Source organism: Salmo salar, chromosome 01, assembly GCF_965601325.2.
Source record: "Salmo salar chromosome 01, fSalSal1, whole genome shotgun sequence".
Taxonomy (NCBI): Eukaryota; Metazoa; Chordata; class Actinopteri; order Salmoniformes; family Salmonidae; genus Salmo; species Salmo salar.
Window position 1 is genome coordinate 45,195,001 of NC_138291.1, and position 22,787 is coordinate 45,217,787.

A 22,787-nucleotide genomic window follows, 5' to 3' on the forward strand; every position below is an offset into this window, starting at 1 on the left:
GGGCGGTGTGTCACAGCATCATCGGACTGAGCTTGTTTTCATTGCAGGCAATCTCAACGCTGTGCGTTACAGGGAAGACATCCTCCTCCCACATGTGGTACCCTTCCTGCAGGCTCATCCTGACATGACCCTCCAGCATGACAATGCCACCAGTCATACTGCTCGTTCTGTGCGTGATTCCCTGCAAAACAGGAATGTCAGTGTTCTGCCATGGCCAGCGAAGAGCCCGGATCTCAATCCCATTGAGCACGCCTGTGACCTGTTGGCTCGGAGGGTGAGGGCTAGGGCCATTCCCCCCCAGAAATGTCCGGGAACTTGCAGGTGCCTTGGTGGAAGAGTGGGGTAACATCTCACAGCAAGAACTGGCAAATCTGGTGCAGTCCATGAGGAGATGCACTGCAGTACTTAATGCAGCTGGTGGCCACGCAAGATACTGACTGTTACTTTTGATTTTGACCCTCCCCTTTGTTCAGGGACACATTATTCCATTTCTGTTGGTCACATGTCTGTGGAACTTATTCAGTTTATGTCTCAGTTGTTTAATCTTGTTATGTTCATATAAATATTTACACATGTTAAGTTTGCTGAAAATAAACGCAGTTGACAGTGAGAGGACGTTTCTTTTTTGCTGAGTTTATATGGACAATAAGTGAACTTTCATGTATCTCGGCCTTTAGGGAAGCCACTCTACCAAGGTGGAGGCAGTAGTCAGGACTCTGAAGAAGATCCAGCTAACTGACCCAGGAGCCAAGTGTCTCGTCTTCTCCACGGTAACGCATGTGTCCTTTGTAAACAAGGTGTAAACAACAACAAAGTAAACAAACTCATTATTACAGTTACTGTGACGGTCATTTATTGGCCACGCTGTTTAAAACATCATATTAGGATGATGTCGTTGATGATGTGTGTGTTCCTTTTCTCCAGTGGCAGTGTGTTTTGGACATCATTGCCAAGGCTCTGTTTGACAACAACATGGAGTTCTCTCAAATCAATGGCATTCACAAATTCCAGGTTTGTGTTGCATGTCACTCCAATCATAGTTTCTGTACAACTTCTCAATGGCACAATCGCAATGCTTTTCTCCTAAATGAAGAATATTTGTTTTACTTGTAGAGCGAGAGCTGCCACTGAGAAGCTTTTTTCCCTACGCTGTCGCAGCATCTCTCATTTCCAAATTCAAACCTGTAGATACATTTGCTCCAATTATAAAGTCCACCCTTCTTGCTTGCTGTTACTGCACGTCTTCATCTCCGTGTCTTTAACCTGTGAATTGATCGTTGGTGTTTCAGGAGAATCTGTGTTCGTTTAAATACGAGGAGAAGATCAACATCCTGCTCCTTCCTCTCCACACGGGCTCCAATGGGCTCAACATCATCGAGGCTACGCACGTCCTATTGGTGGAGCCCATCCTCAACCCCGCCCACGAGCTGCAGGCCATTGGCCGGGTGCACCGCATCGGACAGACCAAGTGAGAACACTGGGTTTGCTTTATTACTTTTTATAAGTATGTATAGGCCATTATGTCTTATTATAAGGTCTATAACATGTTATTTCTCTGTCCTCTAGACCCACCTATGTCCATAGATTCCTCATCAAGTCCACTATTGAGGAGAGAATGCAGGCTATGTTGAAGACTGCAGAGAAAAGGTGAGGGCCTTTTCTTGTACTAAAAACAGAGGCCAATGTTCTATTTCATAGTCATAGGACAACATACAGTGAGGGGAAAAAAGTATTCGATCCCCTGCTGATTTTGTACGTTTTCCCACTGACAAAGAAATGATCAGTCTATAATTTTAATGGTAGGTTTATTTGAACAGTGAGAGACAGAATAACAACAAAAAAATCCAGAAAAACGCATGTCAAAAATGTTATAAATTGATTAGCATTTCAATGAGGGAAATAAGTATTTGACCCCTCTGCAAAACATGACTTAGTACATCGTGGCAAAACCCTTGTTGGCATTCACAGAGGTCAGACATTTCTTGTAGTTGGCCACCAGGTTTGCACACATCTCAGGAGGGATTTTGTCCCACTCCTCTTTGCAGATCTTCTCCAAGTCATTAAGGTTTCGAGGCTGACGTTTGGCAACTCGAACCTTCAGCTCCCTCCACAGATTTTCTATGGGATTAAGGTCTGGAGACTGGCTAAGCCACTCCAGGACCTTAATGTGCTTCTTTTTGAGCCACTCCTTTGTTGCCTTGGCCATGTGTTTTGAGTCATTGTCATGCTGGAATACCCATCCACGACCCATTTTCAATGCCCTGGCTGAGGGAAGGAGGTTCTCACCCAAGATTTGACGGTACATGGCCCTGTCCATCGTCCCTTTGATGCGGGGAAGTTGTCCTGTCCCCTTAGCAGAAAAACACCCCCAAAGCATAATGTTTCCACCTCCATGTTTGACGATGGGGATGGTGTTCTTGGGGTCATAGGCAACATTCCTCCTCCTCTAAACACGGCGAGTTGAGTTGATGCAAAAGAGCTCCATTTTGGTCTCATCTGACCACAACACTTTCACCCAGTTGTCCTCTGAATCATTCAGATGTTCATTGGCAAACTTCAGACGGGCATGTATATGTGCTTTCTTGAGCAGGGGGACCTTGCGGGCGCTGCAGGATTTCAGTTCTTCACAGCGTAGTGTGTTACCAATTGTTTTCTTGGTGACTATGGTCCCAGCTGCCTTGAGATCATTGACAAGATCCTCCCGTGTAGTTCTGGGCTGATTCCTCATCGTTCTCATGATCATTGCAACTCCACGAAGTGAGATCTTGCATGGAGCCCCAGGCCGAGGGAGATTGACAGTTCTTTTGTGTTTCTTCCATTTGTGAATAATCGCACCAACTGTTGTCACCTTCTCACCAAGCTGCTTAGCGATGGTCTTGTAGCCCATTCCAGCCTTGTGTAGGTCTACAATCTTGTTCCTGACATCCTTGGAGAGCTCTTTGGTCTTGGCCATGGTGGAGAGTTTTGAATCTGATTGATTGATTGCTTCTGTGGACAGGTGTCTTTTATGCAGGTAACAAACTGAGATTAGGAGCACTCCCTTTAAGAGTGTGCTCCTAATCTCAGCTCCTTACCTGTATAAAAGACACATACATTTTCATTTACATTTTAGTCATTTAGCAGACGCTCTTATCCAGAGTGACTTGCAGTAGTGAATGCATACATTTCCTAATTTTTTTTCCTGTACTGGGAGCCAGAAATCTTTCTGATTGAGAGGGGATCAAATACTTATTTCCCTCATTAATATGCAAATCAATTTATAACATTTTTGACATGCATTTTTCTGGATTGTTTTGTTGTTATTCTGTCTCTCAGTGTTGAAATAAACCTACCATTAAAATTATAGACTGATCATTTTTTTGTCAGTGGGCAAACGTACAAAATCAGCAGGGGATCAAATACTTTTTTCCCTCACTGTATATATCTGAAGATTCAATTGTATTGTTAAATGATAATATAACTAGGTAACTATAGCTTCTGTAAGAATTAGACTACCGTTCAAAAGTTTGGGTTCACTTAGAAATGTCCTTGTTTTTGAAAGAAAAGCAATTTTTTGTCCATTAAAATAACATCAAATTGATCAGAAAAACAGTGTGGACATTGTTAATGTTGTAAATGACTATTGTAGCTGGAAACGGCAGATTTTTTATGGAATATCTACATAGGCGTACAGAGGTCCATTATCAGCAAACATCACTCCTGTGTTCCAATGGCACATTGTGTTAGCTAATCCAAGTTAATCATTTTAAAAGGCTAGTTGATCATTAGAAAACCCTTTTGCAATTATGTTAGCACAGCTGAAAACTGTTGTACTGATTTAAAGAAGCAATAAAACTGGCCTTCTTTAGACTAGTTGAGTATTTGGAGCATCAGCATTTGTGGGTTCGATTACAGGCTCAAAATGGCCAGAAACAAAATTCTGTCTTCTGAAACTCTATTCCTGTTCTGAGAAATGAAGGCTGTTGCATGCGAGAAATTGCCAAGAAACTGAAGATCTCATACAACACTGTGTACTACTCCCATCACAGAACAGCGCAAACTGGTTCTAACCAGAATAGAAAGAGGAGTGGGAGGCCCCGGTGCACAACTGAGCAAGAGGACAAGTACATTCGAGTGTCTAGTTTGAGAAACAGACGCCTCACAAGTCCTCAACTGGCACCTTCATTAAATAGTACCCGCAAAACACCAGTCTCAACGTCAGCAGTGAGGAGGCGGCTCTGGGATGCTGGCCTTCTAGGCAGAGTTACTCTGTCCAGTGTCTGTGTTCTTTTGCCCATTTTAATCTTTTATTTTTATTGGCCAGTCTGAGATATGGCTTTTTCTTTGCAACTCTGCCTAGAAGGCCAGCATCCCGGAGTTGCCTCTTCACTGTTGATGTTGAGACAGTTTTCAGCATAATTGCAAAAGGGTTTTCTAATGATCAATTAGCCTTTTAAAATTATAAACTTGGATTAGCTAACACAACGTGCCATTGGAACACAAGAGTGATGGTTGCTGATAATGGGCCTCTGTACACCTATGTAGATATTCCATAAAAAATCTCCCATTTCCAGCTAGAATAGTCATTTACAACATTAACAATGTCTACACTGTATTTCTGATCAATTTGATGTTATTTTAATCAACACAAAATGTGCTTTAATTTCAAAAACAAGGACATTTCTAAGTGACCCCAAACTTTTGAACGGTCGTGTAGCTAGTTTTGAAACACTGTTGTCCAGACACCACAGTCACAGTGCGATGCGACTCCGTTAGTTCTGAACATTGTAAATGTTGTCATACCACCGCAGCAGCCACAGTGCGACTGCCATGAAGCACTCGGAGGCTGCAGTCCTGATGGTGGCTGATCTGGCTGATCTCTTCACCGAGGACAGCGAGGCCCTGGAGTAAACCATGCCACTACCGCACCTGGCCCTGGAGTGAAGCTGAACCTGTCCACCAAGCCACTACATTACTAATCCTAACCCCATCAGGGGCTAGAGACACAGACGAGGCCGTCGTACAGATACGCAGGCTCAAAGCTAAGCAGGCTCAAAGATAAGCGCACACTGCATCCAGCACACAGTGTTAATAGTAGACGAACAGTGATATTACACGCAAGACCCAATGGAATCGTTGTTTAGCATATTCCACTTTTTACGTAGCTGTTCCAATGGCATCACATAGTTATATGGATTAAAAAGAAACATAGAAAAGGGAAGCCAGTAAGTGAAGTACCAAATATCACTTTGTGTCTTTTAAACTATGTGAAGTGGCAGTTTAATGGTCTTGTTAGATCTCTCTGTCTGGTACAGTATATTTAGTTCACTTGTTGCCACAGATTGGAAAACTGTGAGGTTTTTAATGGATGTATATATATGTCTCCCTTCAACACACTCAGATTCCACATAATTCTGATGAGTAGCTGCTTTTATGATTCCCTTTGATTAGATTTCACTGAAATATTGTGTTGTTTTACCTCTGTATTCCTCACTATCCACAATGCATCTAACAGTAGGTCATATATTATGTTAATAGACATCAAACATGCTCCTTGTCCAAATGTTGATATTCTGATGAGGGAAAAACATTCCAGATGATGTAATCACTTTGGTGATTGGTTGAGGTATTCCATCCCTTTTTAGAGAATAAAAGGCTGGCATAGGACAGTTGTTTTGAATCTGTTTTGAATCTGCTTCTTTTGTATTATAAGTCATGTCAAACTCAGCCAAGTTGTTAATGTCCATGTTGTAAAAGTTTGCAGGGAGGAAGGAAGCTTTTACAACATGAGTGGATTTTGTACGTTTTGCGGGAATCTCTTCCGTTGAGAGGATCAATTGAAGCTGGTTGTCTGGTGGGATAATGACAGACAATCACAGTCTAACTGTTCAGCTAGTCCTATTTGCAAGACAAAAAAAGCTAATGATTCCATGTCCGTAAAACTTTGCCTGTAAAGTGAACTTGTAAAAATTCAAAATAATTTTCATCAAATGTTCCTCATGTTCTAGATTTCTAGCTTCTTCCTTTGTGGTGCTTCTTGTCTGTTACAGCCTCACTCACACACACACACACACACACACACACACACACACACACACACACACACACACACACACACACAGAATTAGACCATTGTCAGTGTCAGTGAACTGCCCTTGACTCATCAGCAGACCTTCTTTTCCTCTCACGGGGTGCACCCCAAATGGCACCCTATTCCCTATGGGCCCTGGTCAAAAGTAGTGCACTATAGGGAATAGGGTGCCATTTGGGACAAAGCTATTGAATGGGGTCCACGCAGCAGTAAAGATTTCCCCATGGCCTTTAAAAAAACGCATGGACAAAAGACGGCAGATAAAAAAGCACTACCACCCCTGTCATATTGTCTCTGTTGACATGTTAATGAGTTTGCTTGTTGATGTGCGTAGTAAGACGATGTAGTTGCGTAGTGCAATGTTTACAAAGAGGGCATCGCCGGCTACGTCCCAGTTGTATGGTGACGTCCCCAAGGCTCCCGTTTCCCTACATAGTGCACTACTTTTGACCAGAGCCCATAGTAGTGCACGATATAGGGAATAGGGTGCCATTTGGGATGCAAATCTATGTGTGTTACCTTGGACTCCCCTCGGCTCCCCCAATTCATGTGTGGAATCCCATTGTTGGTGGGGACATCATTCAGGCTAGTGTTTTAAGGTCTGGAGAAAGGGAGGGAGGGAGGCTGGTTCTCGGTCCTAGTTCATTAGAGCTGTGTTTGGAGGACTGCACTGAGAGTGGGCACTACGTCTGAACCTGACAGCTACACTTTGGTGAATAGGTTAGAAGATTCACAGATCTGTGGGAAAGGGCCAAGAAGACAGGAGTCTGAGGTTTGGAGTATCTGACCGTAGAGAAGCCAGAGAGAGCGAGAGTCCCTTTGAAGATGACATCTGCCAGTTTGGTGTTAGCCTGGCTCCTGCTCGCTGTGAGGACAGTCACCTCTGCTGTGTATCTGGAGCCTGAGGAGGAGGGTGAGTTCAGTTCAACTACTTCATGAGCAGGGTTGCAAAAATCCCCCAAATCCACGGGGTTCTTCTTCTCAGAAACCCCAGTTGCAGGATTTCAAGGAATCAGCAGGGAATAAGCTGATAGTAACCTCCAAGCTGGAATTTCTTCAACCAGGATTTTTGAAAAACCAGGGAATTTTGGGAAACGTTTTAGGAGTTTTGCAACCCTATTCGTAGGCAAATCTCAAGTTTACATCTAGAATCCTTAATTGAAACAATAACAAAGAGACACCCTGCCTCTGTTTTGGTTAAAAGCTGAGGGATGGGCCTGGAGAAATGTACCCACTCTCAAATTCATAGACGGAGATATGGATGCAAGAACTGATCATTCATGCTATCAAAATGATAGTTTTAAACACGTTTTGAGGCGACACAGTGTTTATTTACATTTACATCGTTTACAAACATTTGGCGTTATATGTTGGGTTCTGATGTGGTATGACAATCGAACTCAGCTCATTAGGCATTTATAAGTTATATTCTTCAAGAATCAATGGGTATATATCATTAATTTATAAGTCCATAACTTGATATAATGTGTTTTTTTTGGGGGGGGGTATCCGTTTCTTGATGTGGTCTTAATGTTGATTGGTCTTGTTAAACAATAAGCACCTGTTGAAATCTAGAGACCACATATATTAGAGGAGGAGCCCAGAATCATGTTTTGACTGGGGACACTTTTAGGAGTCTGGGATGGAACGTATAGGAGAATGGAATCTATAGTTGTAATTTTTCTGTGATCATATTGATGTCACAACTGCCCTTCATAGTAACTGGGATAAATATTGTTTTGTATATAACTCTTGAACTGTATACTTGCAAAAATGGAATAATGCATTACATTTAAAATTGGTAACATATTTCATATGATCTGATATCATGTCAGGGTCAGGGGGACAGGATTTTTTAAGCGTTGTCCCGCTGACCCCTTCCTCTCTTCTAGAGCTCAATGAAACTGTCCTCTGCACCAATGACCAGATGGAGGTGGTCATTCCCAGTGCCTTCTTCCTCAATAAATTGCCACCCATTTATGTAAGTTCAGTGTCAACCAGAATTAATATTTCTTTATATTACAGCTTACCTACCATTAACTCCCCGTGAAGTTTGATATAATAAATCACTGCCTGTGTGCTGTTGTGTTCTCTAGTCATTTCAACAACAAGAACCAGATCAACCGGTGGGTCTACCATAGCTCTCTAGTGAAGTCCCTTCCTCTCTTTCTTAGGTCTGGGATTTGCACCTAAATGACCCAGAGTGCCGTGGTGTCGAGATTGAAGATGACTATGTCTTCAGCATCAAGACTAATCTCTCTGACTGTGGGACAATCATGGTAAGACTTTGAGCTTTCCCCCCCCTAGAAATGCCCTGTCATATTAGGGGAATTTCATTGCCATTCTCTGATGATTGCTTTGGGAGATTAAGATTTACTTGTCTACGCCAACTATGAAGGATTTAAATCCGTAAAGTAAACAAAGTAGTAACCTTTGTCGTTCAGAGCAACCCTGACAAAGAAGAAAAACATATAAGCACCAGTAACATGGAGACAAACTACAGTTTGGATCTTTTTTACCAGCCACATAAAATCCCCATCACAGTAAATTTTCAAATTTTACGATGCACCTCTGTTGTATTGAGCTCTGGCCTGACGTCTGGTGTATTATTGTAGAACTTCTCTGCACTGGTTTGTGCCAGAAAAAGGACTTAAAGGGATACATCAGGATTTTGGCAATGAGGCCTTTTATCTACTTCCCCAGAGTCCGATGAACTAGCGGAGACCATTTTTATGTCTCTGTGTCCAGTTTGTAGGAGTTAGAGGTTGCTTCACATGCCAATGCTAACTAGCGTTTATGCAATGACTGGAAGTCTATGGGTATCTGCTAGCATGCTAGTATATACCTATAGACTTCCAGTCATTGCGCTAAAATCCCGAAGTATCCCTTTAATTGGGTGAGCTAAATGGGAGTTTGGATACACGCAATGCTCAAAATAACTAGCATGAATAACACCTCTTTTCCTTTATAAGTTACGTACACGGACCTCCGCTATCAGTTTCCTGCAATGAAATGATCCCATAATCTGTAAAAAGCGTGAGGGAGAGACCGAGACAGAGAGAAAGAGAGAGGGGAGGGATAAGTAGCCTATATTTAAAAGAAAATGGGAGTGTTGTTCCTTTGCCCTTCTAAGAGCCACTGGACTTTATTCAAAGCAGCGAGGAGTGGGTGGGAGCTCTAAATTTTCAGGATTGACATGGAAATGAGCGTGTTTTCAGACCTGCTGAATAGCCGGGCTATAATTCATTGGCCCACTTTGTAGTTGTCTCTTTTATACTACCTCCCAGCCGCGTCTCATACAGTGGTGGCAGGAGCACAGCTCCGAGGACAATTTTAACTTTGGCGTGGTATAAATCTGTACTCAAGACCATGAGTGTCATTGAAACACTTGCTTAGAATGCACAGAAGCATTTCTTGTAAAGCAAGCAAAAGGTTAACACAGCTTTGTGTGTGTGTGTGTGGGGGGGGGTCTCTCCCCCTTTCTCTTTCTCTACCCTCTGAAGTTTTACAAGGCTTTTGCTTCACCATACCAGCCCTAGTGAAAGTAGTAAGTCCGCTTTGCTTCTGGGATTAGACACTGTTGGGAAAAGAAGGGAATGCCATAGTTAGAAAACACTCCTCCTTTCACCTTGAGAGGTAGAAGTAGACCCTCTTAAACCTCTTGAACCCCACAGACGGGACCGGAGAGAATAGCAAGTGGGCGTGTAATGACTCTCCAAAATAAATTGGACTTGAAGATTTTGTCACCCATTGCCATAATCATTGTGGTCTCGCTGTCAAATTGTATGAGTTTGTTAATTAACCATTCATAAGAACCCAAAGTCAGTGAACAGAGCATTATTCCTACAGAATAATGAAGACGTTAGTGCACTATATAGGGAATAGGCTGCTATTTAAGACGCAGCCTCTGTGGCTCAGACAGTAGGCCCTGTGTATTTACCCTGGGGTAATAAAACAGTACTGGACAGTAGGGGCAAGGGGCAATTCATCCTTCTCAATGGCCATGGGACCATTCCTCCAGTTGCTCTCAACAGGGATCCGGACACAACCCGGTCACAACCTTTTCATCCAACCATGTTTATGGTTTCTGCCTACGTCAGTAGTCTGCTACTAAACATTTGAATTGTATTACTCACACATTCTATAGTGACAGAAAATTGCAGTGCTGCTGCCTACTGTACGTAGGCGCTCTGGTTGGGGAAAGAGTAATCTTGGAACCCAGAACCAAATCTTGCATGGGCTGGCCAGCTACTCAATTTGATATTTATGTTAACAGTATGTCACCGGAAATTAAGGAAAGAGTTTGCTGAAGAGGGGTAACTTTTGGTGAATGTAGCAGGGTTTGTGACGTGTAGCGTGTGCTAGCTCACCCTTTCATGGTTATCAATCTGCAGTTACAGTGCATTTGGAAATTATTCAGACTCCTTTACTTTTTCCACGTTGTTACGTTACAGCCTTATTCTAAAATGTATAAAAAATGTAAAACATCTCATCATTCTACACACAATAACCCCATAAAGACAAAGGAAAAACAGATTTTTAGAAATGTGCAAATTTATTACAAATAAAAAAACTGAAATATCACATTTACAGTGGCTTGCGAAAGTATTCACCCCCCTTGGCATTTTTCCTATTTTGTTTCCTTACAACCTGGAATTAAAATAGATTTTTGGGGTGTTTGTATCATTTGATTTACACAACATGCCTACCACTTTGAAGATTCAAAATATTTTTTTATTGTGAAACAAACAGGAAATAAGACAAGAAAAAACTGAACTTGAGCGTGCATAATTATTCACCACCCAAAAGTCAATACTTTGTAGAGCCACCTTTTGCAGCAATTACAGCTGTAAGTCTCTTGGGGTATGTCTCTATAAGCTTTGCACATCTAGCCACTGGGATTTTTGCCCATTCTTCAAGGCAAAACTGCTCCAGCTCCTTCAAGTTGGATGGGTTCTGCTGGTGTACAGCAATCTTTAAGTCATACCACAGACTCTCAATTGGATTGAGGTCTGGGCTTTGACTAGGCCATTCCAAGACATTTAAATGTTTCCCCTTAAACCACTCGAGTGTTGCTTTAGCAGTATGCTTAGGGTCATTGTCCTGCTGGAAGGTGAACCTCTGTCCCGGTCTCAAATCTCTGGAAGACTGAAACAGGTTTCCCTCAAGAATGTCCCTGTATTTAGCGCCATCCATCATTCCTTCAATTCTGACCAGTTTCCCAGTCCCTGCCGATGAAAAACATACCTACAGCATGATGCTGCCACCACCATGCTTCACTGTGGGGATGGTGTTCTCGGGGTGATGAGAGGCGTTGGGTTTGCGCCAGACATAGCGTTTTCCATGATGGCCAAAAAGCTCAATTCTAGTCTCATCTGACCAGAGTACCTTCTTCCATATGTTTGGGGAGTCTCCCACATGCCTTTTGGCGAACACCAAACGTTTTTGCTTATTTTTTTCTTTAAGCAATGGCTTTTTTTCTGGCCACTCTTCCATAAAGCCCAGTTCTGTGGTGTGTACGGCTTAAAGTGGTCCGATGGACAGATACTTCAATCTCCGCTGTGGAGCTTTGCAGCTCCTTCAGGGTTATTTTTGGTCTCTTTGTTGCCTCTCTGATTAATGCCCTCCTTGCCTGGTGCGTGAGTTTTGGTGGGTGGCCCTCTCTTGGCAGGTTTGTTGTGGTGCCATATTCTTTCCATTTTTTAATAGCTGATTTAATTGTGCTCCGTGGGATGTTCAAAGTTTCGGATCTTTTTTAATAACCCAACCCTGATCTGTACTTCTCCACAACTTTGCCCCTGACCTGTTTGGAGAGCTCCTTGGGCTTCATGGTGCCGCTTGCTTGGTAGTGCCCCTTGCTTAGTGGTGTTGCAGAATTTGGGGCCTTTCAGAACAGGTGTATATACAGTTGAAGTCGGAAGTTTACATACACTTAGGTTGGAGTCATTAAAACTCATTTTTCAACCACTCCACAAATTTCTTGTTATCAAACTATAGTTTTGTCAAGTCGGTTAGGACATCTACTTTGTGCATGACACAAGTCATTTTTCCAACAATTGTTTACAGACAGATTATTTCACTTGTAATTCACTGTATCACAATTCCAGTGGGTCAGAAGTTTACATACACTAAGTTGACTGTGCCTTTAAACAGCTTGGAAAATTCCCTAAAATGATGTCATGACGTTAGAAGCTTCTGATAGGCTAATTGACATCATTTGAGTCAATTGGAGGTGTACCTGTAGATGTATTTTAAAGCCTATCTTCAAACTCAGTGCCTCTTTGCTTGACATCATGGGAAAATCTAAATAAATTAGCCAAGACCTCAGAAGAATAATTGTAGACCTCCACAAGTCTGGTTCATCCTTGGGAGCAATTTCTGAATGCCTGAAGGTACCACGTTCATCTGTACGAACAATAGTACGCAAGTATAAACACCATGGGACCACGCAGCCATCATACCGCTCAGGAAGGAGACACATTCTGTCTCTTAGAGATGAATGTACATTGGTGCGAAAAGTGCAAATCAATCCCAGAACAACAGCAAAGGACCTTGTGAAGATGCTGGAGGAAACGGGTACAAATGTATCTATATCCAGAGTAAAATGAGTCCTATATCAACATAACCTGAAAGGCCTCTCAACAAGGAAGAAGCCACTGCTCCAAAACCGCCATAAAAAAGCCAGACTATGGTTTGCAACTGCACATGGGGACAAAGATCGTACTTTTTTGAGAAATGTCCTCTGGTCTGATGAAACAAAAATAGAACTGTTTGGCCATAATGACCATCGTTATGTTTGGAGGAAAAAGGGGGAAGCTTGCAAGCTGAAGAACACCATCCCAACCATGAAGCACGGGGGTGGCAGCATCATGTTGTGGGGGTGCTTTGCCACAGGAGGGACTGGTGCACTTCACAAAATAGATGGCTTCATGAGGATGGAAAATTATGTGGATATATTGAAGCGACGTCGAAAAGACATCAGTCAGGAAGTTAAAGCTTGGTCTCACATGGGTCTTCCAAATGGACAATGGCCCCAAGCATACTTCCAAAGTTGTGGCAAAATGGCTTAAGGATAACAAAGTCAAGGTATTGGAGTCACCATCACAAAGCCCTGACCTCAATTCTATAGAAACTTTGTGGACAGAACTGAAAAAGCGTGTGCGAGCAAGGAGGCCTACAAACCTGACTCAGTTACACCAGCTCTGTCAGGAGGAATGGGCCAAAATTCACCCAACTTATTGTGGGAAGCTTGTGGAAGGCTACCCAAAACGTTTGACCCAAGTTAAACAATTTAAAGGCAATGCTACCAAATACTAATTGAGTGTATGTAAACTTCTGACCCTCTGGGAATGTGATGAAAGAAATAAAAGCTGAAATAAATCATTCTCTCAACTATTATTCTGACATTTCACATTCTTAAAATAAAGTGGTGAGCCTAACTGAAGTAAGACAGGGAATTTGTACTAGGATTAAATGTCAGGAATTGTGAAAAACTGAGTTTAAATGTATTTGGCTAAGATGTATGTAAACTTCCGACTTCAACTGTATACTGCGATCATGTGACACTTAGATTGCACACAGGTGGACTTTATTCAACGAATTATGTGACTTCTGAAGGTAATTGGTTGCACCAGATCTTATTTAGGGTCTTCATAGTAATGGGGGTGAATACATATTTACACACCACTTTTCCTTTTTTTTCCTTTTTACATTTTTTTTTTAAACAAGTTATTTTTTTAAATTTCACTTTACCAATTTGGACTATTTTGTGTATGTCCATTACATGAAATCCAAAAATCCCAAAAAACAGGTTGTAATTCAACAAAATAGGAAAAATGCCAAGGGGATGAATACTGTTACAAGGCACTTTACATAAATATTCAGACCCTTTACTCAGTACTTTGTTGAAGCACCTTTGGCAGTGATTACAGCCTTGAGTCTTCTTGGGTATGATGCTACAAGCTTGGCACACCTGTATTTGGGGAGTTTTTCCCATTCTTCTCTACAGATACTCTCAAGCTCTGTCAGGTTGGATGGGGAGTGTCGCTGCACAGCTATTTTCAGGTCTCTCCAGAGATGTTCGATCAGGTTCAAGCCCGGACTCTAGCTGGGCCACTCAAGGACATTCAGAGACTTGTCCCGAAGCCACTCCTGCTTTGTCTTGGCTGTGTGCTTAGGGTCGTTGTCCTGTTGGAAGGTGAATCTTCACCCCAATCTGAGATTCTGAGCGCTCTGGAGCAGGTTTTCATCAAGGAGCTCTCTGTACTTTGCTCCATTAATCTTTCCCTCGATTCTGATTAGTCTCCCAGTCCCTGACGCTGAAAAACATCACCACAGCATGATGCTGCCACCACCATGCTTTCCCGTAGGAATGGTGCCAGGTTTCCTCCAGACGTGATGCTGTCAACTGTGGAACCTTATATAGACAGGTGTATGCCTTTCCAAATCATGTCCAATCAATTGAATTTACCACAGGTGGACTCCAATCAAGTTGTAGAAGCATCTCAAGGATGATCAATGGAAACAGGATGCAGCTGAGCTGTTTTTAATTTTTAATATGTGCAAAAAATTATAAAAACCTGTTTTCACTTTGTCATTATGGGATATTGTGTGTAGTTTGATGAGGAAAAACATTTGATCCATTTTAGAATAAGGCTGTAACGTAACGTGGAAAAAGTCAAGGGGTCTGAAAACTTTCCGAATGCACTTTACTTCCAAAGTGACTCATTGACTTTCTTCCAAAGTTGCACCATCCACAATAACGATTCATACTTCTCTTTCTAGGCATCGGATGATACACATATTATGTTCATTAACACCATACGCAACAACGATTCGGATGTCATCACAAGGAACTACATAAACATCACGTTTGTCTGCCGCTACCCAATAAACTACATGGTCCGGCAACCTAATGGGGAAAACATGATCAGGGTGGATGTCAAGTAAGATATCTAGTTATGGCCTTTAAAAAGGGTTATGGATTTTCGTTACGAGTTCATTAATACATTGTTTAAACTTTCATTAACATTAATCACAGAGTCTTAATTAGCCAAAGAAGCTGATCTACAAGCATTTCGCTACACCCGCAATTACATCTGCTAAACATGTTTATTTGACCATTAAAATTTGATTTGATGTAAAAGAGGTCGCTTTATGTTCTATGTAGTGCTTGCTGTTTGTAGAATACATCAATCCAATCACTTCTAATAGAATTGTGTACTTGTAACTGTAACTCAAGCAAATTGGACCTGTAACTGTAACTCAAGCAAATTGGACCTGTAACTGTAACCCAAGCAAATTGGACCTGTAACTGTAACCCAAGCACTGCATCTGTACAATCTCTACTATTCTCTCCAGGATGATCACTCTGAACACAGAAGATGGGAACTTCTCTGTGTCCATGTTGCTGTATAAAGACAAGGACTTTGAGGACAAGTGGACCACTGTGCCCTCACTGACACTGGACGACAACATCTACGTTAAAGTTTTCATGGTAAAGTTCATCATTTGATTTCATTCTGCTTGATATCTATTGTATTGCTTTCCAACCTAGACTCAGGGGTAGACGTGACATATTAAATGTAAATCCAGGATACCAGATTAGTATGACATGTTGCGTTTTGCATGGTATGTATTAATTTGTGGATGTCTGTCATCCATTTCTTATGATATGTTACAAATTACAATTCGTACAATGTTACGAATTTGCAAAACGTATGATGTTACGAATTACAATATGTCGTCGCTAACGTTAGCAAGGTGGTAACCTTCTGTCTTATGTAATCATACCAAACGTAACATATCATATTCATTTGAGTGTCCCGGATTTACATTTATTATGTTATGTCTGGTCTGAGACCAGGCTGATTTGTTTTCTTATTGTCATTGCAAACACACTTTGACACCATCATAGTCTTCTAGGAATGGTGTTGTTGAAATATGAAATTAGAGCTGATCATGACCAGCAGATATTTAGTTAGGCTAGTTAACTGAAGTACCAACCAATGTGGTGTAACTTACTGTGCAGCTTTTGAATGTTAGAATAGGCCCAATTAACTGTAAGCTTACCGTGGTTGAGACGTTTCTCCCTCTTGCTAGATAAAGATGAGCACCTTTAGTGAGTGTTGAACTGAAGACCAGTCTTTGGCCCTGGCAATAGACATACGGTACATGTCAAGTATATTGGCCCTGATCAAATGTGATTGTCTGTTGCTCCATCTTTTGCTTCCAAGAAACCCTAGTTCCCACTGTTGTTTACTCTCTCTTTATCTGTACATCTGTTGACCTGCTGACTTGGTCAAAATATTTACTGAGTGCAGTGTAGGCCTCACTCTATCTGTGTGTAGGGTGGTGTCAATTAGTCACTGACTGCAGTCCCGGGTTTGTCTCTCTCTCTCTCTCTTAGATACCGGCTCATCTTTTGCTGCGTGTGGAGAGATGCTGGGCTACCCCAACCAACGACCCGTACAGTAACATCCAGTACACCTTCATTAAGGACAGGTATTTTAAAAGAAAAGTTTAACATTATATCACTGTGTATTATAAGCCCTGTCACCACATATTGCTCTTCATTCTATTTATTAGAATTCAAAAATGTGTTATGGAGGCATATCTAAATGTACACTGCATTCGGAAAGTATTCAGACCCATTGACTTTTCCCACATTTTGTTACGTTACAGCCTTATTCTAAAATGTATTAAATTAAATGTTTTCCTCATCAATCTACACAGAATACCCCATAATGACAAAGAAAAAACGGGTTTTTAGAAAAAACAGATACCTTATTTACATAAGTATACAGACCCTTTGCTATGTGACTCGAAATAGAGCTCAGGTGCAACCTGTTTCCATTGATCATCCTTGAGATGTGATCAAACTTGATTGGAATCCACCTGTGGTAAATTGAATTGATTGGACATGATTTGAAAAGTCACACACCAGTCTATATAAGGTCCCACAGTTGACAGTGCATGTCAGAGCAAAAACCAAGCCATGAGATTGAATGAATTATCCGTAGAGCTCCGAGACAGGATTGTGTCGGGGCACAGATCTGGGGAAGGGCACCAAAACATTTCTGCAGTATTGAAGGTCCCCAAGAACACAGTGGCGTCCATCCTTCTTAAATGGAAGAAGTTTGGAGCCTGGCCAAACTGAGCAACCGGGGAGAAGAGCCTTGGTCAGGGAGGTGACCAAGAACCCAATGGTCACTGACAGAGCTTCAGAGTTCCTCTGTGGAGATGGTAGAACCTTCCAGAAGGATAACCATCTCTGCAGCACTCCACCAATCAGGCCTTTATGGTAGAGTGGCCAGACGGAAGTACAATCTTGGTTTCATCAGACCATGAGAAACAACATTCTCTGGTCTGATTAAACCAAGATTGTACTCTTTGGCTTGAAAGCCAAGCATCACATCTGGTGGAAACCTGCACCATCCCTAAGTTGAAGCACGGTGGTGGCAGCATCATGCTGTGGGGATGTTTTTCAGCGTCAGGGACTGGGAGACTAGTCAGGGTTGAGGAAAAGATGAACGGAGCAAAGTACAGAGAGCTCTTGGATGAAAACCTGCTCCAGAGCCCTCAGGACCTCAGACTGGGGTGAAGGTTCACCTTCCAACAGGACAATGATCCTAAGCACACAGCCAAGACAACGTAGGAGTGGCTTCGGGACAAGTCTCTGAATGTCCTTGAGTGGCCCAGTCAGAGCCTGGACTTGAACCCGATCGAACATCTCTGGAGAGACCTGAAAATAGCTGTGCAGGGACACTCCCCATCCAACCTGGCAGAGCTTGAGAGGATCTGCAGAGAAGAATGGGAGAAACTCCCCAAATACAGGTGTGCCAAGCTTGTAGCATCATACCCAAGAAGACTCGATGCTGTAATCGCTGCCAAAGGTGCTTCAACAAAGTACTGAGTAAAAGGTCTGAATGCTTATGCAAATGTGATATTTAAAAAAGATACATATAAATGTGCAAAAAAAATGGGTATTGTGTGTAGTTTGAGGGGAAAAAAATATTTAATCAATTTTAGAATAAGGCTGTAATGTAACAAAATCTGGAAAAAGTCTAGGGGTCTGAATACTTTCCGAATGGACTGTATATTTTTGTAGTGTTACACTTTCAACCACACTTGACACCAGCACATAATCCTCTGGGAATGGCGTTGTTGAAATATGAAATAAGAGCTGTTGAAATGCTTAGACTTAAGAGTTGAGGGTAACACAACAACTTCAAACCCGTCACGTGATCCAGGACCCAGATCAACAACTGTGCATGTCCTTGACAACCAGGACATATGTTGTACTGTTAGCAACAGCACAGCAATGACTTGCAAAAGGACTTCTGTTTACTACATCTGAGAAGAAAACACTTAAGAGGATCTGCCTTGTCTTTCCCAGAATCTTAATACTTTCCCAATATGAAAGATGGATATGTCACAGTCACAAAGTGCTCTGCTCTTTCGTGGCATATGTTTAATGTCAACAAGCGAATGTAGATTCTTTGTCGGTGTTTTGCTTCGGATGTTAGTATAGCATACCAGGAATGATTGTAATGGATGTGATTAACCAACACCTTCTAAAATGAATGATATCTTATTCAACGGTTGCACACGCTGCCTCTGATACTGATGCGATCCACTGCCTGCTCCCTCTCTTTCTCGCTCTCTCTCCTCTCTCTCTCTCCTCTCTCTCGGGCTTTCTCTCTCTCTCTTTCTCGCTCTCGTGTGTGTGTGTGCTTCAGCTGCCCCGTGTTGTCAAACGAACAGACATTGACAGTGCTGAAGAATGGACAGGGGCCAGAGGCTATGTTCAGGATACAAATGTTCAAGTTCGTGGGCAGCTCTTACAAGGATGTGTTTCTCCACTGCAATGTTCAGATCTGTCACAACACACCTGGGGTCTGTCAGCCTGTGAGTGATCCCTTTCTTCATTCTGATGATGCTCACTGGCTTGTTCAAACCCTAGTATATAGCAAGGGCCTACTGCTGTCACAAATAAAGACAATGAAAAGCCTTTTTTAAAAAAAATATTTTTCTTTTTTACATTCCTATTATTTCAACTGGTATTAATTAAAGAAATGTGATCATTTTGGAAAATTTAAAAGGAAAAGTAAGTAGGATAATAATGCTGTGATAATACTTTAACTAAGCTATACAAATGCTTGTTGTACCTTAAAATTTCTCCCTTCATTTAACAGAACTGTTCTGTTGAGGATAGCTCCAGGCGGATGAGAAGAGATGTTGCCATGTCCCATACAGTATCTTATGGACCAATCAGGCGACGTCTGCCTGAGAGTGACCAACCCAGCCTGAGTAAGTCTCACAATAAAGGCTCTTTATTTATTATCACCAACATACTGTACTGGGTTGTGTTCAGCAGAGATAAAAGTTTTGTATTAGAGTGAAACAAGGAGGTGCTAACCTGAGCTTGTCCAATAAGAACAGAGCCAAATATTGTTGAACATTGTAGATAGAAATGCCATGATAGAGCCAAGATGATTCCTTATTCTACATGGCAGAGACAGACCTGGATGGAAATACATGTGTACAGTTGAAGTCGGAAGTTTACATACACTTAGGTTGGAGTCATTAAAACTCGTTTTTCAACCACTCCACAAATATCTTGTTAACAAACTATAGTTTTGGCAAGTATAAACACCATGGGACCACGCAGCCGTCATACCGCTCAGGAAGGAGACGCGTTCTGTCTCCTAGAGATGAACGTACTTTGGTGCGAAAAGTGCAAATCAATCCCAGAACAACAGCAAAGGACCTTGTGAAGATGCTGGAAGAAACAAGTACAAAAGTATCTATATCCACAGTAACACGAGTCCTATATTTACATAACCTGAAAGGCCGCTCAAAAAGGAAGAAGCCACTGCTCCAAAACCGCCATAAAAAAGCCAGACTACGGTTTGCAACTGCACATGGGGACAAAGATCGTACTTCTTGGAGAAATGCTCTCTGGTCTGATGAAACAAAAATAGAACTGTTTGGCCATAATGACCATTGTTATGTTTGGAGGAAAAAGGGGGACGCTTGCAAGCTGAAGAACACCATCCCAACCGTGAAGCACGGGGGTGGCAGCATCATGTTGTGGGGGTGCTTTGCTGCAGGAGGAACTGGTGCACTTCACAAAATAGATGGCATCTTGAGGATGGAAAATTATGTGGATATATTGAAGCAACATCTCAAGACATCAGTCAGGAAGTTTGGGTCTTCCAAATGGGCAATGACCCCAAGCATACTTCCAAAGTTGTGTCAAAAGGGTTTAAGGACAACAAAGTCAAGGTATTGGAGTGGCCATCACAAAGCCCTGACCTCAATCCGATAGAAACTTTGTGGACAGAACTGAAAAGCGTGTGTGAGCAAGGACGCCTACAAACCTGACTCAGTTACACCAGCTCTGTCAAGAGGAATGGGCCAAAATTCACCCAACTTATTGTGGGAAGCTTGTGGAAGGCTACCCGAAACGTTTGACCCAAGTTAAACAATTTCAAGGCAATGCTATCAAATAGTAATTGAGTGTATGTAAACTTCTGACCCACTGGGAATGTGATGAAAGAAATAAAAGCTGAAATAAATCATTCTCTCAACTATTATTCTGACATTTCACATTCTTAAAATAAAGAGTTATCCTAACTGACCGAAGACAGGGAATTGTTACTAGGATTAAATGTCAGGAATTGTGAAAAACTGAGTTTAAATGTATTTGGCTAAGGTGTATGTAAACTTCCGACTTCAACTGTATTTCTATCTGAACGTTCCAAAATGTTGAACGCACCCCAGCTTATTTATATTTTCCATTTCAAAATGTTTTCCTACTTCTGTGTTTTGCTAACGTTGTGTCCTAACTGAACACATCCCTGCATCTCTGACTTGTCGATCTCTTGCCCTGCAGACTCTGGAGGTGTGCTTTCGTTGGAGACGTTTGTCCTGGGAGGACTGCTGGTGGTCCTACTGCTGATCACTGGAGTGTTCGGGAGGCTGTGGCTGAGAACCAGACACTCCTACCCAGCACAGGAGGCTGCTCAGCTCACTCTGTCCAATATACACCACATCTCAGAGGTAGCCTCCTAAGATAGCCGAGCAGACCAGTAGTCCAAGCTATGAGAACAGATGTCAAACGGTGCATTCATACATAAATCTACAAAAGCAGACACACAAATGCAAGCATGCACAGGCATGCATGCAGTGGTGTAGTGGAGGGTGTATGCAAGTATACGCCGAATACACACATTTTTCAGTGGGCATTGCGTATACTCACTTCTTAATACCCACAATGTGTATTGAAGTAGTGCAGTGGAGGTATACGCTGTATCAATTAATAAGGCTGATGGGACAGATCAGAATGTTTAGCTTAAAATGTTGATAAACTATTATTTCTTCATATTTTAGGCGCAGCAATGTGCTCAAGGCTGTAGGAAATACACTAATGTTCCAAAATGGAATTTGCGGGAAAACTCTGTTCTAAAATGCACACCGGGTTTCATGGACAGAGATGGAAATATCAGTTAGACATTTTTAAAGAGGCAAGATCTAAAGATGCAACAACTATCATGGGTTGATAATATGACTAGGATAATGCCTTTGGCTGCTAGACAATGAAAGAAAGTTGAAAGAAAACCAATAGAACAGGAGAATGCATATGAGGAAGTCTTTATAAAATAATTGCCTCCACATTTCTATGATTTAAGGAACAATTAAGGAACAGTAAAAATATAGTGATGCTAATGATAGGCCTAAACGTCTTCTGGTAGATGAAACGTCTTTCCCAAAAACCTTCCCAATTAAATGTTAACTAGCCACAAAGTAGCCTATGCCTATCTGGCAGAATGATATCATGATTATTTGCATTAATCCAGTGGTCATTTGTTTTGCAACTCCATCTTATGTGCTACAGAAACACTGCTAACAAAGCAACAGTGCTAGGTGCCTGTTCACTTGAATTAAAGGATAACTACACTCAAAAATACAAATGTCTTAGGTTTTTCCCAGACCTCAAAAAGGGGTCTCTGGATGTGGTTTAAGCATTGTTATGGACTTAGAACATCCAATTGTGTTTTTCTATTTCGAAAAACCTATTTTAAAAAAATAATAAGAATCTGAAACCTGTGTATTTCTGTCCAAGTTGACAGCTGCATTTATCTGTTTCAATAGTAGGCCTTCTATTAGCTTACTTGCACAGTACAGATTGGGTTGGCCTGATTGTGAAAGACCAATATGGGATTTATCATATTAGTCCATTCAGAGTGTATGTCACCATTTCTCATAGAATTCTTCACACAGGGTGCCTTTCCTTCACCTTGTGGGCCGTTTGGTAAATTTCTGGCAAACTTTGAGTATACCCACTTCTCCAGGCACCACTACACTCACTTCATGCATGCACGTGCACCCACACAAATTAAACTGTTGCATAAGGAAAGAGGAAACCATGAATTTAGTGTACTTTTGGGTGTATATAAAATATCAGTGTAGAAATCAGGGATTTTGAAGATGTATAAAACTGAAAACATCTCAGTCTGTAACATATGGGTTTTCACAGTTTTTTGTAAAGAAAAAAATAAAGGTATTTCAAAGAGCTGTTGTCTTTAATTGAACTATTTCTGACCTTTTCAATGTCTAAAACAACATACTTATTTGAGATGAAGCTCGCTAAGTATTGTTGGGGTATTCCCCATCTATTTCAGGCGCACATCTCTAGCCAAACTTCGCTGTG

General features: G+C 41.7%; 2 protein-coding genes across 4 annotated transcripts in view; both read left to right on the forward strand.

The window, feature by feature from the left end:
• The window catches only part of shprh (SNF2 histone linker PHD RING helicase), a 35,537-nt gene extending 29,874 nt beyond the window's left edge, over positions 1–5,663 (forward strand). For both annotated transcript variants that reach the window (XM_014197079.3, XM_014197086.3), the window contains exons 26-30: positions 678–770; positions 925–1,011; positions 1,290–1,468; positions 1,567–1,647; positions 4,791–5,663. In XM_014197079.3, the coding sequence (XP_014052554.2) occupies positions 678–770; positions 925–1,011; positions 1,290–1,468; positions 1,567–1,647; positions 4,791–4,890 (540 nt within the window). In that variant the 3' untranslated portion in view covers positions 4,891–5,663. The remainder of the gene's footprint in view (positions 1–677; positions 771–924; positions 1,012–1,289; positions 1,469–1,566; positions 1,648–4,790) is intronic.
• An 836-nt stretch (positions 5,664–6,499) lies between these two features.
• On the forward strand, positions 6,500–22,649 carry si:dkeyp-110a12.4 (pancreatic secretory granule membrane major glycoprotein GP2). 2 transcript variants are annotated; one of them, XM_014197047.3, is made up of 9 exons: positions 6,500–6,983; positions 7,906–8,051; positions 8,245–8,349; positions 14,855–15,015; positions 15,431–15,566; positions 16,479–16,573; positions 18,811–18,979; positions 19,267–19,381; positions 20,970–22,649. In XM_014197047.3, exons 1-9 carry the CDS (start codon positions 6,896–6,898, stop codon positions 21,146–21,148), a joined length of 1,194 nt encoding a protein of 397 aa, XP_014052522.1. In that variant the 5' UTR covers positions 6,500–6,895; the 3' UTR covers positions 21,149–22,649. The 2 variants fall into 2 exon arrangements, with proteins under 2 accessions (XP_014052522.1, XP_014052537.1); XM_014197062.3 differs by having other exon boundaries at positions 6,502–6,983; positions 7,963–8,051.
• The last annotated feature ends 138 nt before the right edge of the window (positions 22,650–22,787 follow it).

Bases quoted from the DNA above. Each gene is read 5' to 3' on its own strand.
- si:dkeyp-110a12.4 (XM_014197047.3), top strand. From the start codon at position 6,896: ATGACATCTGCCAGTTTGGTGTTAGCCTGGCTCCTGCTCGCTGTGAGG. The intron at 8,350-14,854 runs GTAAGACTTTGA...TTCTCTTTCTAG, and splicing joins CTGACTGTGGGACAATCATG to GCATCGGATGATACACATAT. The intron at 16,574-18,810 runs GTATTTTAAAAG...TGTGTGCTTCAG, and splicing joins TACACCTTCATTAAGGACAG to CTGCCCCGTGTTGTCAAACG.